General features: G+C 50.7%; 1 protein-coding gene across 1 annotated transcript in view; it reads left to right on the forward strand.

The window, feature by feature from the left end:
• Window positions 1–19,774, forward strand: part of LOC115185191 (kelch-like protein 5) — a 63,849-nt gene that overhangs the window by 11,458 nt on the left and 32,617 nt on the right. The window contains exons 3-9 of the mRNA XM_029745700.1: window positions 1,811–1,947; window positions 5,487–5,683; window positions 10,619–10,831; window positions 13,521–13,590; window positions 17,139–17,255; window positions 17,926–17,975; window positions 18,111–18,285. Coding sequence (XP_029601560.1) covers window positions 1,811–1,947; window positions 5,487–5,683; window positions 10,619–10,831; window positions 13,521–13,590; window positions 17,139–17,255; window positions 17,926–17,975; window positions 18,111–18,285 — 959 coding nt within the window. The remainder of the gene's footprint in view (window positions 1–1,810; window positions 1,948–5,486; window positions 5,684–10,618; window positions 10,832–13,520; window positions 13,591–17,138; window positions 17,256–17,925; window positions 17,976–18,110; window positions 18,286–19,774) is intronic.

The raw sequence follows: 19,774 nt of genomic DNA on the forward strand, positions 1-19,774 counted from the left end.
CTGTCATCAGTCATAACGTCTCAGACACCAACTGATCTGACATCATATTCATTAAGTACCAACGCATATTTTCAACTGGTTCTATTACCGAAATATGGTTCCTTTCCCCCCACCTTTTTGATGTTACCAGACTCTCTCTATGTCAATAAAGGGCTTTCCAAGAGTCACTCTGTAGAGAGAGAGGGAGGGAGGGAGGGAGGGGGGGGGGTATTTATGGGGGTCATAAACCTGACCAACAGGCCAACGTCAGGACACTAAATTGAACTCTTTGGCCTGAATGCCAAGCTTCATGTCTGGAGGAAACCTGGCACCATCCCTACGGTGAAGCATGGCGGTGGCAGCATCATGCTGTGGGGATGTTTTTCCAGCAGCAGGGACTGGGAGACTAGTCAGGATCGAGGGAAAGATGAACGGAGCAAAGTACAGAGAGATCCTTGATGAAAACCTGCTCAGGACCTCAGACTGGGGCGAAGGTTCACCTTCCAACAGGACAACGACCTTAAGCCCGTTACCAAGACAACCCAAATGGCTTCGGGACAAGTCTCTGAACGTCCTTGAGTGGCCCAGCCAGAGCCTGGACTTGAATCTGATCGAACATCTCTGGAGAGACCATCAAATAGCTGTGCAGCGACGCTCCCCATCCAACCTGACAGAGCTTGAGAGGATCTGCAGAGAAGAATGGGAGAAACTCCCCAAATACAGGTGTGCCAAGTTTGTAACGTCATACCCAAGAAGACTCGAGGCTGTAATCGCTGCCAAAGGTGCTTCAACAAAGTACTGAGTAAAGTGTCTGAATACTGATGGAAATGTGTTTTATGTTTAATTAAAACACATGTAAAAAGAAAAGAAGACTCTCTCGGTCGACCAGACTCACCCGGACACACCCGGACTCACCCGGACTCACCCGGACTCACCCGGACACACCCAGACAGACCCAGACACACCCAGACACACCAGGCCTCTTTCCCCCCCTAATGCATCTCATTGTAAAGGGGAACTATAGATGACAGATGTCCTATATTGGTACTACAGAACATAACTGTCATTTCTCCTTCCATTTCCTCATTTCAGATTTAGTCCATGTTCTCCTCCTTTCTTCTGAAGAACATAGTTATATATATATATATATATATACACACACACACACACACACACACACACACACACACACACACACACGCACACACGCACACAGTACCAGTCAAAAGTTGGGACACACCTACTCATTCAAGGGTTTTTCTTTATTTTTACTATTTTCTACATTGTAGAATAATAGTGAAGCCATCAACACTATGAAATAACACATATGGAATCATGTTGTAACCAAAAAAAAGTGTTAAACAAATTAAAATATGTTTTATATTTTAGATTCTTCAAAGTAGCCACCCTTTGCCTTGATGACAGCTTTGCACACTCTTGGCATTCTCTCAACCAGCTTCACCTGGAATGCTTTTCCAACAGTCTTGAAGGAGTTCCCCTCCTTCTCTCTGTCTCCTTCTCTCTGTCTCCTTCTCTCTGTCTCCTTCTCTCTGTCTCCTTCTCTCTGTCTCTCTGTCTCTGTCTCTCTGTCTCTCTCTCTCTGTCTCTCTCTCTCTCGTTCTGTCTCTCGTTCTGTCTCGTTCTGTCTCTCTCGCTCTCGCTCTCGTTCTCTCTCTCTCTCTCTCTCTCGTTCTGTCTCTCTCTCTGTCTCCGTCTCTCTGTCTCCTTCTCTCTCTCTGTCTCATTCTCTCTGTGCTGAGAGGACTTATAGGTTATAGTCCCATGATAGTGGTATGAACCTCCTGAATTCCCCTCCCTTCCTCCCTGTCAGACTGGTCCTGTCATCGGTGTCCGACTACTTTGCGGCCATGTTCACCAGTGACGTCAGAGAGGCCAAACAGGAAGAGGTTAAGATGGAGGGGGTGGACCCTGATGCATTGTGGGTGCTGGTGCAATACGCTTACACAGGTACACACAATTACACACAACCCCTGTGTAGGGCTCAGGACAAAAGAAGTGTACTATATATATATATATATATCACACACTCACCGGACAGTTTATTAGGTACACCACCCCGTACACCTAAATGGATGGCTCCTACAGACAGTGGGTCACGTGGACGTGTCTTGTTATATAAAGCAGGCAGACAGGCATCAAGACATTCAGTTACTGTTCCATTGAACTTTCGAATGGGCAACACGTGTGACCTAAGTGACTCTGAGCGTGGTGTGATGGACGGGGCCAGGCGCGACGGATTCAGTATGTCAGAAACGGACGCCCTCCTGGGCTTTTAACAGGGTTTATACTGAGAATGGTGTGATGATTTTAACAGACAGTATTCTAGGGTTTATACTGAGAATGGTGTGATGATTTTAACAGACAGTATTCTAGGGTTTATACTGAGAATGGTGTGATGATTTTAACAGACAGTATCTAGGGTTTATACTGAGAATGGTTTGACAAACAAAAACCATCCAGTCAGTCCTGTGGGTGAAAACAGCTCCATGAGGATCCTTGTCACCGATTGGCTATTTACAGCAGACGACCACACTGGGTTCCTGTCCAATCAGCTATAAACAAGAAGGACTGTCTCCAGTGGACACGACATCATCAACACTGGACAAATGAGGAGAGGAAAAACACAGCCTAGAACATGACAGTGAGTTCAGTTTACTTCAGTGTCCTGGTCAGTCCCCAGACCTCAACCCTATAGAGCCTCTCAGTGTCCTGGTCAGTCCCCAGACCCCTCTCAGTGTCCTGGTCAGTCCCCAGACCCCTCAGTGTCCTGGTCAGTCCCCAGACCTCAACCCTATAGAGCCTCTCAGTGTCCTGGTCAGTCCCCAGACCTCAACCCTATAGAGCCTCTGTGTCCTGGTCAGTCCCCAGACCCCTCTCAGTGTCCTGGTCAGTCCCCAGACCCCTCTCAGTGTCCTGGTCAGTCCCCAGACCCCTCTCAGTGTCCTGGTCAGTCCCCAGACCCCTCTCAGTGTCCTGGTCAGTCCCCAGACCTCAACCCTATAGAGCCTCTGTGTCCTGGTCAGTCCCCAGACCCCTCTCAGTGTCCTGGTCAGTCCCCAGACCTCAACCCTATAGAGCCTCTCAGTGTCCTGGTCAGTCCCCAGACCTCAACCCTATAGAGCCTCTCAGTGTCCTGGTCAGTCCCCAGACCCCTCTGTGTCCTGGTCAGTCCCCAGACCCCTCAGTGTCCTGGTCAGTCCCCAGACCTCAACCCTATAGAGCCTCTCAGTGTCCTGGTCAGTCCCCAGACCTCAACCCTATAGAGCCTCTCAGTGTCCTGGTCAGTCCCCAGACCTCAACCCTATAGAGCCTCTCGGTGTCCTGGTCAGTCCCCAGACCCCTCAGTGTCCTGGTCAGTCCCCAGACCTCAACCCTATAGAGCCTCTCAGTGTCCTGGTCAGTCCCCAGACCTCTGTGTCCTGGTCAGTCCCCAGACCTCAACCCTATAGAGCCTCTCAGTGTCCTGGTCAGTCCCCAGACCCCTCTCAGTGTCCTGGTCAGTCCCCAGACCTCAACCCTATAGAGCCTCTCAGTGTCCTGGTCAGTCCCCAGACCCCTCAGTGTCCTGGTCAGTCCCCAGACCTCAACCCTATAGAGCCTCTCAGTGTCCTGGTCAGTCCCCAGACCCCTCAGTGTCCTGGTCAGTCCCCAGACCCCTCGGTGTCCTGGTCAGTCCCCAGACCCCTCAGTGTCCTGGTCAGTCCCCAGACCCCTCAGTGTCCTGGTCAGTCCCCAGACCCCTCTCAGTGTCCTGGTCAGTCCCCAGACCCCTCAGTGTCCTGGTCAGTCCCCAGACCCCTCAGTGTCCTGGTCAGTCCCCAGACCTCAACCCTATAGAGCCTCTCAGTGTCCTGGTCAGTCCCCAGACCCCTCTCAGTGTCCTGGTCAGTCCCCAGACCTCAACCCTATAGAGCCTCTCAGTGTCCTGGTCAGTCCCCAGACCTCAACCCTATAGAGCCTCTCAGTGTCCTGGTCAGTCCCCAGACCCCTCTGTGTCCTGGTCAGTCCCCAGACCCCTCAGTGTCCTGGTCAGTCCCCAGACCTCAACCCTATAGAGCCTCTCAGTGTCCTGGTCAGTCCCCCAGACCTCAACCCTATAGAGCCTCTCAGTGTCCTGGTCAGTCCCCAGACCTCAACCCTATAGAGCCTCTCGGTGTCCTGGTCAGTCCCCAGACCCCTCAGTGTCCTGGTCAGTCCCCATACCTCAACCCTATAGAGCCTCTCAGTGTCCTGGTCAGTCCCCAGACCTCTGTGTCCTGGTCAGTCCCCAGACCTCAACCCTATAGAGCCTCTCAGTGTCCTGGTCAGTCCCCAGACCCCTCTCAGTGTCCTGGTCAGTCCCCAGACCTCAACCCTATAGAGCCTCTCAGTGTCCTGGTCAGTCCCCAGACCCCTCAGTGTCCTGGTCAGTCCCCAGACCTCAACCCTATAGAGCCTCTCAGTGTCCTGGTCAGTCCCCAGACCCCTCAGTGTCCTGGTCAGTCCCCAGACCCCTCGGTGTCCTGGTCAGTCCCCAGACCCCTCAGTGTCCTGGTCAGTCCCCAGACCCCTCAGTGTCCTGGTCAGTCCCCAGACCCCTCTCAGTGTCCTGGTCAGTCCCCAGACCCCTCAGTGTCCTGGTCAGTCCCCAGACCCCTCAGTGTCCTGGTCAGTCCCCAGACCTCTGTGTCCTGGTCAGTCCCCAGACCCCTCAGTGTCCTGGTCAGTCCCCAGACCTCAACCCTATAGAGCCTCTTTGGGACGAGATGGAACGGGCTGTTGGCAGCGTGAATGTACCACCGTCCAATCAGGCGTCAGCATGGACCAACATCCCTGTGGAACATTTCTGACGCCTTGTAGAATACCCCGAAGACTTCAGGCTGTTCTGGAGTAAAAGGTCCGACACGGTACTAGATAGGTGTACCTAATAAACTGTCAGGTGAATGTGCGTAGATAGATAGATAGATAGGGTTTAGGGTGTACCTAATAAACTGTCATGTATTTATATGTGTGTATGTATAAATCTTGAATACACTACAAGTTTACATTTCAATTCTTAGCAACAAAAGTGATCAAATTGTTTCTGTGTCTCTCTCTCTCTGTCTCTCTCTGTCTCTCGCTCTCTGTCTCTCTCTGTCTCTCGCTCTCTGTCTCTCTCTGTGTCTCTGTCTCTCTCTCTGTGTCTCTGTCTCTCTCTGTCTCTCTGTCTCTCTCTCTCTCTCTCTCTCTGTCTCTCTCTGTCTCTCTCTGTCTCTCTCTGTCTCTCGCTCTCTGTCTCTCTCTGTGTCTCTGTCTCTCTCTCTGTGTCTCTGTCTCTCTCTCTGTGTCTCTGTCTCTCTCTCTGTGTCTTTTCTCTCTCTGTCTCTGTCTCTCTCTCTGTGTCTCTGTCTCTCTCTCTGTGTCTCTGTCTCTCTCTCTGTGTCTTTTCTCTCTCTGTCTCTGTCTCTCTCTCTGTCTCTGTCTCTCTCTGTGTCTCTGTGTCTCTCTGTTTTTCTCTGTGTCTCTAGGTCGTGTGGAGTTGAGAGAGGACACCATAGAGTGTATATTGTCAGTATCGTGTCTCCTCCAGCTGCAGCCGGTGGTCCAGGCCTGCTGTAACTTCCTCATCAAACAGCTCCACCCTTCTAACTGTCTGGGGATACGAAGCTACGCTGATACACAGAGCTGCTCACACCTCCACCACGCTGCTCACAGCTACACCATGGTAGGTTACACACTCCCCCTGTAGACACACAGAGCTGTTACACACCTCCACCACGCTGCCCACAGCTACACCATGGTAGGTTACACACTCCCCCTGTAGACACACAGAGCTGCTCACACCTCCACCACGCTGCTCACAGCTACACCATGGTAGGTTACACACTCCCCCTGTAGACACACAGAGCTGTTACACACCTCCACCACGCTGCCCACAGCTACACCATGGTAGGTTACACACTCCCCCTGTAGACACACAGAGCTGCTCACACCTCCACCACGCTGCTCACAGCTACACCATGGTAGGTTACACACTCCCCCTGTAGACACACAGAGCTGTTACACACCTCCACCACGCTGCTCACAGCTACACCATGGTAGGTTACACACTCCCCCTGTAGACACACAGAGCTGTTACACACCTCCACCACGCTGCTCACAGCTACACCATGGTAGGTTACACACTCCCCCTGTAGACACACAGAGCTGTTACACACCTCCACCACGCTGCTCACAGCTACACCATGGTAGGTTACACACTCCCCCTGTAGACACACAGAGCTGTTACACACCTCCACCACGCTGCTCACAGCTACACCATGGTAGGTTACACACTCCCCCTGTAGACACACAGAGCTGTTACACACCTCCACCACGCTGCTCACAGCTACACCATGGTAGGTTACACACTCCCCCTGTAGACACACAGAGCTGTTACACACCTCCACCACGCTGCTCACAGCTACACCATGGTAGGTTACACACTCCCCCTGTAGACACACAGAGCTGTTACACACCTCCACCACGCTGCTCACAGCTACACCATGGTAGGTTACACACTCCCCCTGTAGACACACAGAGCTGTTACACACCTCCACCACGCTGCTCACAGCTACACCATGGTAGGTTACACACTCCCCCTGTAGACACACAGAGCTGTTACACACCTCCACCACGCTGCTCACAGCTACACCATGGTAGGTTACACACTCCCCCTGTAGACACACAGAGCTGCTACACACCACCACCACGCTGCTCACAGCTACACCATGGTAGGTTACACACTCCCCCTGTAGACACACAGAGCTGTTACACACCTCCACCACGCTGCTCACAGCTACACCATGGTAGGTTACACACTCCCCCTGTAGACACACAGAGCTGTTACACACCTCCACCACGCTGCTCACAGCTACACCATGGTAGGTTACACACTCCCCCTGTAGACACACAGAGCTGTTACACACCTCCACCACGCTGCCCACAGCTACACCATGGTAGGTTACACACTCCCCCTGTAGACACACAGAGCTGTTACACACCTCCACCACGCTGCTCACAGCTACACCATGGTAGGTTACACACTCCCCCTGTAGACACACAGAGCTGTTACACACCTCCACCACGCTGCTCACAGCTACACCATGGTAGGGTACACACTCCCCCTGTAGACACACAGAGCTGTTACACACCTCCACCACGCTGCCCACAGCTACACCATGGTAGGTTACACACTCCCCCTGTAGACACACAGAGCTGTTACACACCTCCACCACGCTGCTCACAGCTACACCATGGTAGGTTACACACTCCCCCTGTAGACACACAGAGCTGTTACACACCTCCACCACGCTGCTCACAGCTACACCATGGTAGGTTACACACTCCCCCTGTAGACACACAGAGCTGTTACACACCTCCACCACGCTGCTCACAGCTACACCATGGTAGGTTACACACTCCCCCTGTAGACACACAGAGCTGTTACACACCTCCACCACGCTGCTCACAGCTACACCATGGTAGGTTACACACTCCCCCTGTAGACACACAGAGCTGTTACACACCTCCACCACGCTGCTCACAGCTACACCATGGTAGGTTACACACTCCCCCTGTAGACACACAGAGCTGTTACACACCTCCACCACGCTGCTCACAGCTACACCATGGTAGGTTACACACTCCCCCTGTAGACACACAGAGCTGTTACACACCTCCACCACGCTGCTCACAGCTACACCATGGTAGGTTACACACTCCCCCTGTAGACACACAGAGCTGTTACACACCTCCACCACGCTGCTCACAGCTACACCATGGTAGGTTACACACTCCCCCTGTAGACACACAGAGCTGTTACACACCTCCACCACGCTGCCCACAGCTACACCATGGTAGGTTACACACTCCCCCTGTAGACACACAGAGCTGCTACACACCTCCACCACGCTGCTCACAGCTACACCATGGTAGGGTACACACTCCCCCTGTAGACACACAGAGCTGTTACACACCTCCACCACGCTGCACACAGCTACACCATGGTAGGTTACACACTCCCCCTGTAGACACACAGAGCTGTTACACACCTCCACCACGCTGCTCACAGCTACACCATGGTAGGTTACACACTCCCCCTGTAGACACACAGAGCTGTTACACACCTCCACCACGCTGCTCACAGCTACACCATGGTAGGTTACACACTCCCCCTGTAGACACACAGAGCTGCTACACACCTCCACCACGCTGCTCACAGCTACACCATGGTAGGTTACACACTCCCCCTGTAGACACACAGAGCTGCTACACACCTCCACCACGCTGCTCACAGCTACACCATGGTAGGTTACACACTCCCCCTGTAGACACACAGAGCTGTTACACACCTCCACCACGCTGCTCACAGCTACACCATGGTAGGGTACACACTCCCCCTGTAGACACACAGAGCTGTTACACACCTCCACCACGCTGCTCACAGCTACACCATGGTAGGTTACACACTCCCCCTGTAGACACACAGAGCTGTTACACACCTCCACCACGCTGCTCACAGCTACACCATGGTAGGTTACACACTCCCCCTGTAGACACACAGAGCTGTTACACACCCCCACCACGCTGCTCACAGCTACACCATGGTAGGGTACACACTCCCCCTGTAGACACACAGAGCTGTTACACACCTCCACCACGCTGCTCACAGCTACACCATGGTAGGTTACACACTCCCCCTGTAGACACACAGAGCTGTTACACACCTCCACCACGCTGCTCACAGCTACACCATGGTAGGTGACACACTCCCCCTGTAGACACACAGAGCTGTTACACACCTCCACCACGCTGCTCACAGCTACACCATGGTAGGTGACACACTCCCCCTGTAGACACACAGAGCTGTTACACACCTCCACCACGCTGCTCACAGCTACACCATGGTAGGTGACACACTCCCCCTGTAGACACACAGAGCTGTTACACACCTCCACCACGCTGCACACAGCTACACCATGGTAGGTTACACACTCCCCCTGTAGACACACAGAGCTGTTACACACCTCCACCACGCTGCTCACAGCTACACCATGGTAGGGTACACACTCCCCCTGTAGACACACAGAGCTGTTACACACCTCCACCACGCTGCTCACAGCTACACCATGGTAGGTTACACACTCCCCCTGTAGACACACAGAGCTGTTACACACCTCCACCACGCTGCTCACAGCTACACCATGGTAGGTTACACACTCCCCCTGTAGACACACAGAGCTGTTACACACCTCCACCACGCTGCCCACAGCTACACCATGGTAGGTTACACACTCCCCCTGTAGACACACAGAGCTGTTACACACCTCCACCACGCTGCTCACAGCTACACCATGGTAGGTTACACACTCCCCCTGTAGACACACAGAGCTGTTACACACCTCCACCACGCTGCTCACAGCTACACCATGGTAGGTTACACACTCCCCCTGTAGACACACAGAGCTGTTACACACCTCCACCACGCTGCTCACAGCTACACCATGGTAGGTTACACACTCCCCCTGTAGACACACAGAGCTGTTACACACCCCACCACGCTGCTCACAGCTACACCATGGTAGGTTACACACTCCCCCTGTAGACACACAGAGCTGTTACACACCTCCACCACGCTGCTCACAGCTACACCATGGTAGGTTACACACTCCCCCTGTAGACACACAGAGCTGTTACACACCTCCACCACGCTGCTCACAGCTACACCATGGTAGGTGACACACTCCCCCTGTAGACACACAGAGCTGTTACACACCTCCACCACGCTGCTCACAGCTACACCATGGTAGGTGACACACTCCCCCTGTAGACACACAGAGCTGTTACACACCTCCACCACGCTGCTCACAGCTACACCATGGTAGGTGACACACTCCCCCTGTAGACACACAGAGCTGTTACACACCTCCACCACGCTGCACACAGCTACACCATGGTAGGTTACACACTCCCCCTGTAGACACACAGAGCTGTTACACACCTCCACCACGCTGCTCACAGCTACACCATGGTAGGGTACACACTCCCCCTGTAGACACACAGAGCTGTTACACACCTCCACCACGCTGCTCACAGCTACACCATGGTAGGTTACACACTCCCCCTGTAGACACACAGAGCTGTTACACACCTCCACCACGCTGCACACAGCGTGACTGGAAAAGCCGCTTTATTCCCCTCTTTGTCCCTCTCTCTCCCTCTCCCTCTCCCCTCTCCCTCCTCCCTCCTCTCTCCCTCCTCTCTCTCCCTCCTCTCTCTCCCCCTCTCCCCCTCTCCCTCTCTCCCTCTCTCCCTCTCTCCCTCTCTCCCTCTCCTCTCTCCTCTCCCTCCTCTCTATCCCTCCTCCCTCTCCCCCTCTCCCTCTCTCCCTCTCTATCCCTCCTCCCTCTCTATCCCTCCTCTCTCTCTCTCCCTCTCTATCCCTCCTCTCTCTCCCTCTCTACTCTCCCCCTCTCTCTCCTCCTCTCTCTCCCTCCTCTCTCTCTCTCCTCTCCCTCCTCTCTATCGCTCCTCCCTCCCCCTCTCTCCCTCCTCTCTCCCTCCTCTCTCCCTCCCTCTCTCTCCCTCCTCCCTCCCTCTCTCTCTCTCTCTCTCTCAGGAGAACTTTGTGGAGGTGGTGGAAGGTCAGGAATTTCTCATCCTCCCGCTAGAAGAGATGGACAGATTGTTGTCGTCGGACGATATGAATGTTCCAGACGAGGAAACCGTGGTTACGGCGTTGCTAAGCTGGGTCCGCCACGACGTCCCCACCCGGCAACCACACCTGCCCTCGCTCCTCGCTCGCATACGACTGCCTTTACTGGAAGCACAGGTCTGTAACCCCACCTGCCCTCGCTCCTCGCTCGCATACGACTGCCTTTACACCTGCCCTCGCTCCTCGCTCGCATACGACTGCCTTTACTGGAAGCACAGGTCTGTAACCACACCTGCCCTCGCTCCTCGCTCGCATACGACTGCCTTTACACCTGCCCTCGCTCCTCGCTCACATACGACTGCCTTTACTGGAAGCACAGGTCTGTAACCACACCTGCCCTCGCTCCTCGCTCACATACGACTGCCTTTACTGGAAGCACAGGTCTGTAACCACACCTGCCCTCGCTCCTCGCTCGCATACGACTGCCTTTACTGGAAGCACAGGTCTGTAACCACACCTGCCCTCGCTCCTCGCTCGCATACGACTGCCTTTACTGGAAGCACAGGTCTGTAACCACACCTGCCCTCGCTCCTCGCTCGCATACGACTGCCTTTACTGGAAGCACAGGTCTGTAACCACACCTGCCCTCGCTCCTCGCTCGCATACGACTGCCTTTACTGGAAGCACAGGTCTGTAACCACACCTGCCCTCGCTCCTCGCTCGCATACGACTGCCTTTACTGGAAGCACAGGTCTGTAACCACACCTGCCCTCGCTCCTCGCTCGCATACGACTGCCTTTACACCTGCCCTCGCTCCTCGCTCGCGTATGACTGCCTTTACTGGAAGCACAGGTCTGTAACCACACCTGCCCTCGCTCCTCGCTCGCATACGACTGCCTTTACTGGAAGCACAGGTCTGTAACCACACCTGCCCTCGCTCCTCGCTCGCATACGACTGCCTTTACTGGAAGCACAGGTCTGTAACCACACCTGCCCTCGCTCCTCGCTCGCGTACGACTGCCTTTACTGGAAGCACAGGTCTGTAACCACACCTGCCCTCGCTCCTCGCTCACATACGACTGCCTTTACTGGAAGCACAGGTCTGTAAATCAATCATCCAACCGTCCTACCCAGACAACCTGACAAACAGCTAGTCAATAATTGGTTAATTAACTGGTGAAAAGCCCTTTAAATCACTAAAGGTCAGATTCCCCCTCTTCCTGTCTCTCCAGTCGGTTCAGTCTATGGAGCATAAATCAGTTGGGAGCGTGCCAAACACATTTACAGGGGAGGGGGAGGGCCCATAAAAGCCAAGTGGAAGTGGGTCTAGGTGAGAGCTGGAGTAGAGGAGAGGGGAAGAAAGGAGAGAGTTCTCTCTGTCTCTCTGTCTCTCTGTCTCTCTGTGTCTCTGTGTCTCTGTGTCTCTGTCTCTGTGTCTCTGTGTCTCTGTCTCTGTCTCTGTCTCTGTCTCTGTCTCTCTCACCTTTCCCTTTACCAGGATTCATTCTGTAGTCAACTCACAGGGGAGAGAGGAATGTAAAGGAGTCGGGTTGAAATGTTGCTTCAGACCTGCTCACACACACACACACACCACACACACACACACACACACACACACACACACACACACACACACACACACACACACACACACACACACACACACACACACACACCACACCACACCACACACCACACCACACCACACACCACACACCACACCACACACCACACACCACACACCACACACCACACACACCACACACCACACACACCACACACCACACACACCACACACACACACACACCACACACACCACACACACCACACACACACACCACACACACACCACACACACACACACACACACACAACACACACACACACACACACACACACACCACACACACACACACACACACACACACACCACACACACACACACACACACACACACACACACACACACACACACACACACCACACACCACACACACCACACACACCACACACACACACACACACACACACCACACACACACACACACACCACACACACACACACACACACACACACACACACACACACACACACCACACACACACACACACACACACACACCACACACCACACACCACACACCACACACCACACACCACACACCACACACACACACACCACACACCACACACCACACACACACACACACACACCACACACACACACACACACACCACACACACACACACACACACACACACACACCACACACACACACACACACACACACACACACCACACACACACCACACACACCACACACACACACACCACACACACACACCACACACACCACACACCACACACCACACACACACACACCACACACACACACACCACACACCACACACACCACACACACACACCACACACACACACACACACACACACCACACACCACACACCACACACACCACACACACACACCACACACCACACACCACACACCACACACCACACACAACACACACACCACACACCACACCACACACACACACACACACACACACCACACACACACACCACACACCACACACCACACACACACACACACACACACACACACACACCACACACCACACACCACACACCACACACCACACACCACACACACACACACACACACACACACACACACACACACACACACACACACACACACACCACACACCACACACCACACACCACACACACACACACACGTCTCACTAATCTGATTATACATAGACCACACATACTAGCTGTTAATTTGCTTCTCTCTCTCGTGTGTGTGTGTGTGTGTGTGTGTGTGTGTGTGTGTGTAGTTCCTAGCAGACCTGGAGTGTAACCCTCTGCTCCGAGACAGTGTGGAGTGTCAGAGGCTTTTAATGGAAGGTAGGCCTCGTCCCTAATCTGTCTTCCCTACTGGTGAAGGTACTGCCAGGCCTCGTCCCAAATCTGTCTTCCCTACTGGTGAAGGTACTGCCAGGCCTCGTCCCAAATCTGTCTTCCCTACTGCTGAGGGTACTGCCAGGCCTCGTCCCAAATCTGTCTTCCCTACTGGTGAAAGTACTGCCAGGCCTCGTCCCAAATCTGTCTTCCCTACTGGTGAAGGTACTGCCAGGCCTCGTCCCAAATCTGTCTTCCCTACTGCTGAGGGTACTGCCAGGCCTCGTCCCAAATCTGTCTTCCCTACTACTGAGGGTACTGCCAGGCCTCGTCCCAAATCTGTCTTCCCTACTGCTGAGGGTACTGCCAGGCCTCGTCCCAAATCTGTCTCCAGGGGTGGTATGCACCCTTTTAGTTTGTTGTGGTGAACATTGATATTTATTGATTGACTGGCCGGCTGGCTGGCTGATTGGCTGATTGATTGGCTGATTGACTGGCTGACTGATTGACTTGCTGACTGACTGGCTGACTGACTGGTTGGCTGACTGACTGATTGGCTGACTGACTGGTTGGCTGACTGATTGGCTGACTGACTGAGTGATTGACTGGCTGGCTAACTGATTGACTGGCTGGCTGACTGACTGGCTGACTGACTGACTGACTGACTAACTGAGTGATTGACTGATTGGCTGACTGACTGACTGACTGACTGACTTATTGACTGATTGACTGACTGGCTGGCTGACTGACTGGCTGGCTGACTGACTGACTGGCTGACTGACTGATTGGCTGGCTGACTGACTGACTGGCTGGCTGACTGACTGACTGGCTGGCTGACTGACTGGCTGACTGACTGGCTGACTGACTGGCTGACTGACTGGCTGGCTGACTGGCTGGCTGATTGACTGGCTGGCTGACTTATTGACTGGCTGGCTGACTTATTGACTGGCTGGCTGACTGACTGGCTGACTGACTGACTGATTGGCTGGCTGGCTGGCTGACTGACTGACTGACTGACTGATTGACTGGCTGGCTAACTGATTGACTGATTGGCTGGCTGGCTGACTGATTGACTGACTGATTGGCTGGCTGGCTGGCTGACTGACTGATTGACTGACTGACTGACTGACTGACTGATTGGCTGGCTTGCTGACTGACTGGCTGACTGATTGACTTATTGACTGACTGATTGACAGGGATGCTGGTCCATGTTGACTCCAATGCTTTCCACAGTTGTGTCCAGTTGTCTGGATGTCCTTTGGGTGGTGGACCATTCTGGATACACACGGGGAAACTGATGAGTGTGAAAAACCCAGCAGCGTTGCAGTTCTTGACACTCAAACCGCTTCTCCTGGCACCTCCTACCAAACCCCGTTCAAAGGCACTTGGAAATACAAATAAAGTTGTTCATGTCTTGTACACTCAGTGAATGTATTGATGAATGTAGTGATGAATGTATTGATGAATGTATTGATCTGTGTAGTGATGAATGTATTGATCTGTGTAGTGATGAATGTATTGATCTGTGTATTGATCTGTGTATTGATGAATGTATTGATGAATGTAGTGATGAATGTATTGATGAATGTATTGATCTGTGTATTGATGAATGTATTGATGAATGTAGTGATGAATGTAGTGATGAATGTATAGATGAATGTATTGATCTGTGTATTGATGAATGTAGTGATGAATGTATTGATCTGTGTATGATGAATGTATTGATGAATGTATTGATCTATGTAGTGATGAATGTATTGATGAATGTATTGATCTGTGTAGTGATGAATGTATTGATCTGTGTATTGATGAATGTATTGATCTGTGTAGTGATGAATGTAGTGATGAATGTAGTGATGAATGTATTGATGAATGTATTGATTAATGTAGTGATGAATGTATAGATGAATGTATTGATGAATGTATAGATGAATGTACATTTACATTTACATTTAAGTCATTTAGCGTATTGATGAATGTATAGATGAATGTATTGATGAATGTATAGATGAATATAGTGATGAATGTATAGATGAATGTATTGATTGATGTATAGATGAATGTATTGATGAATGTATAGATGAATGTATTGATGAATGTATAGAACTATGTATTGATTGATGTATAGATGAATGTATTGATGAATGTATGATGAATGTATTGATGAATGTATTGATGAATGTATTGATCTATGTATGATGAATGTATTGAAGAATGTATTGATGAATGTATTGATCTGTGTAGTGATGAATGTATTGATCTGTGTATTGATGAATGTATTGATCTGTGTAGTGATGAATGTAGTGATGAATGTATTGATGAATGTATTGATGAATGTATTGATTAATGTATTGATGAATGTAGTGATGAATGTATTGATCTGTGTAGTGATGAATGTATTGATGAATGTATTGATGAATGTATTGATCTGTGTAGTGATGAATGTATTGATCTGTGTAGTGATGAATGTAGTGATGAATGTATTGATCTGTGTATTGATGAATGTATTGATCTGTGTAGTGATGAATGTATTGATGAATGTATTGATGAATGTATTGATCTGTGTAGTGATGAATGTATTGATGAATGTATTGATGAATGTATTGATGAATGTAGTGATGAATGTAGTGATGAATGTATTGATCTGTGTAGTGATGAATGTATTGATGAATGTAGTGATGAATGTAGTGATGAATGTATTGATCTGTGTAGTGATGAATGTAGTGATGAATGTATTGATCTGTGTAGTGATGAATGTATTGATGAATGTATTGATGAATGTAGTGATGAATGTATTGATGAATGTAGTGATCTGTGTAGTGATGAATGTATTGATGAATGTATTGATGAATGTAGTGAATGTATTGATGAATGTATTGATGAATGTATTGATGAATGTATTGATCTGTGTAGTGATGAATGTAGTGATGAATGTATTGATCTGTGTAGTGATGAATGTATTTATGAATGTATTGATGAATGTAGTGATCTGTGTAGTGATGAATGTATTGATCTGTGTAGTGATGAATGTATTGATGAATGTAGTGATGAATGTATTGATGAATGTAGTGATCTGTGTAGTGATGAATGTATTGATCTGTGTAGTGATGAATGTATTGATGAATGTATTGATGAATGTAGTGATGAATGTAGTGATGAATGTATTGATGAATGTATTGATGAATGTATTGATCTGTGTAGTGATGAATGTAGTGATGAATGTATTGATGAATGTATTGATCTGTGTAGTGATGAATGTATTGATGAATGTATTGATGAATGTAGTGATGAATGTAGTGATGAATGTATTGATCTGTGTAGTGATGAATGTAGTGATGAATGTAGTGATGAATGTATTGATCTGTGTAGTGATGAATGTATTGATGAATGTATTGATGAATGTATTGATGAATGTAGTAATGAATGTATTGATCTGTGTAGTGATGAATGTATTGATGAATGTAGTAATGAATGTATTGATATGTGTATTGATGAATGTAGTAATGAATGTATTGATATGTGTATTGATGAATGTATTGATCTGTATTGTTCAGGTATGAAGTACCATCTCCTGCCTCAGCGGCGCCCCCTGCTGCAGAGCCCCAGAACCAGACCTCGTAAATCTACTGTAGGAGCCATGTTCGCTGTAGGGGGTATGGACGCTACCAAAGGTTAGCCTCTGATGTTCACTGTAGGGGATATGGACGCTACCAAAGGTTAGCCTCTGATGTTCGCTGTAGGGGATATGGACGCTACCAAAGGTTAGCCTCTGATGTTCGCTGTAAGGGATATGGACGCTACCAAAGGTTAGCCTCTGATGTTCACTGTAGGGGGTATGGACGCTACCAAAGGTTAGCCTCTGATGTTCACTGTAGGGGGTATGGACGCTACCAAAGGTTAGCCTCTGATGTTCACTGTAGGGGGTATGGACTCTACCAAAGGTTAGCCTCTGATGTTCACTGTAGGGGGTATGGACGCTACCAAAGGTTAGCCTCTGATGTTCGCTGTAGGGGGTATGGACGCTACCAAAGGTTAGCCTCTGATGTTCACTGTAGGGGATATGGACGCTACCAAAGGTTAGCCTCTGTGTGTGTGTATGTATAACAGTATGTGTGTGTGTATAACTGTGTGTGTGTGTGTGTAACTGTGTGTGTATGTATATATGTATGTTTAACCGTGTGTGTGTGTGTGTGTGTGTGTGTGTGTGTGTGTGTGTGTGTGTGTGTATGTATATATGTATGTTTAACCGTGTGTGTGTATAACAGTGTGTGTGTATAACTGTATGTGTATGTATATATGTATGTTTAACCGTGTGTGTGTGTGTGTGTGTGTGTGTGCCAGGAGCCACCAGTATAGAGCAGTACTGCCTGCGTCGGGATGCGTGGAGCCAGGTAACCAAATCAAACTTTTATATATATCTATATTTATAAAATATCACATTTCCCCCAACAAATGAATGCCAAGTTGTTTTAACCAAATCAAAACAGTAGAAGGAGAGATGATATTAAAGACCCCAATGTTTCCAGGTAGCGGTGATGAGCGGGCGCAGACTCCAGTTCGGGGTGTGTGTGTTGGACCGCCGCCTGTACGTGGTCGGTGGGCGGGACGGACTGAAGACCCTCAACGCCGTGGAGTGTTACGACCCGGACGGTAACAGCTGGAGCGTCATGACGCCCATGTCCACCCACAGACACGGGCTGGGTGAGGATACGTGTTGTCTGATACCGGGCTGGGTGAGGATACGTGTTGTCTGATATCGGGCTGGGGTGAGAACAGAGGATACGTGTTGTCTGATACCGGGCTGGGTGAGGATACGTGCTGTCTGATACCGGGCTGGGTGAGGATACGTGTTGTCTGATACCGGGCTGGGTGAGGATACGTGCTGTCTGATATCGGGCTGGGGTGAGACAGAGGATACGTGTTGTCTGATACCGGGCTGGGTGAGAACAGAGGATACGTGTTGTCTGATACCGGGCTGGGTGAGAACAGAGAATACGTGTTGTCTGATACCGGGCTGGGTGAGAACAGAGGATACGTGTTGTCTGATACCGGGCTGGGTGAGAACAGAGGATACGTGTTGTCTGATACCGGGCTGGGTGAGAACAGAGGATACGTGTTGTTTGATATCGGGCTGGGTCAGAACAGAGGATACGTGTTGTCTGATACCGGGCTGGGTGAGAACAGAGGATACGTGTTGTCTGATACCGGGCTGGGGTGAGAACAGAGGATACGTGTTGGCTGATACCGGGCTGGGTGGGAACAGAGGGATACGTGTTGTCTGATATCGGGCTGGGTGAAAACAGAGAATACGTTGTCTGATACCTGGGCTGGATGAGGATAAGTGTTTTCTGATACCGGGCTGGGGTGAGAACAGAGGATACGTGTTGTCTGATACCGGGCTGGGTGAGAACAGAGGATACGTGTTGTCTGATTACCGGGCTGGGTGAGGGAATAACGTGTTGGCCTGATACCGGGCTGGGGTGAGAACAGAGGATACACGGGTTGTCTGATATCGGGCTGGGGTGAGAACAAGCCGGAATACGTATTTGTCCGTGATCCGTGCCTGGGTGAGAACAGAGGATACGTGTTGTCTGATACCGGGTGCTGGGTGAGAACAGAAGGATACGTGTTTCATACTGAGACCGGCTGGGGGGGGGTGAGGAACAGAGGATACGTGTTGTCTGATAACCGGGCTGGTGGAGAACGAGAGGAGACTTGTGTCTGATTACCGGCTGGGTTGAGAACAGAGGATACGTGTTGTCTGATTCTGATACCGGGCTGGGTGAGAACAGAGTACTGTTGTCTGATACCGGGCTGGGTGAGAACAGAGGATACTTGTTGTCTGATACCTGGCTGGGTGAGGATACGTGTTGTTTGATACCGGGCTGGGTGAGGATACGTGTTGTCTGATATCGGGCTGGGGTGAGAACAACGGATACGTGTTGTCTGATACCGGGCTGGGTGAGAACAGAGGATACGTGTTGTCTGATATCGGGCTGGGTGAGAACAGCGGATGCGTGTTGTCTGATACCGGGCTGGGTGAGAACAGAGGATACGTGTTGTCTGATACCGGGCTGGGGTGAGAACAGAGGATACGTGTTGTCTGATACCGGGCTGGGTGAGAACAGAGAATACGTGTTGTCTGATACCGGGCTGGGTGAGAACAGTGGATACATGTTGTCTGATACGG

Source organism: Salmo trutta, unplaced genomic scaffold (assembly GCF_901001165.1).
Source record: "Salmo trutta unplaced genomic scaffold, fSalTru1.1, whole genome shotgun sequence".
NCBI classification, from domain to species: Eukaryota; Metazoa; Chordata; class Actinopteri; order Salmoniformes; family Salmonidae; genus Salmo; species Salmo trutta.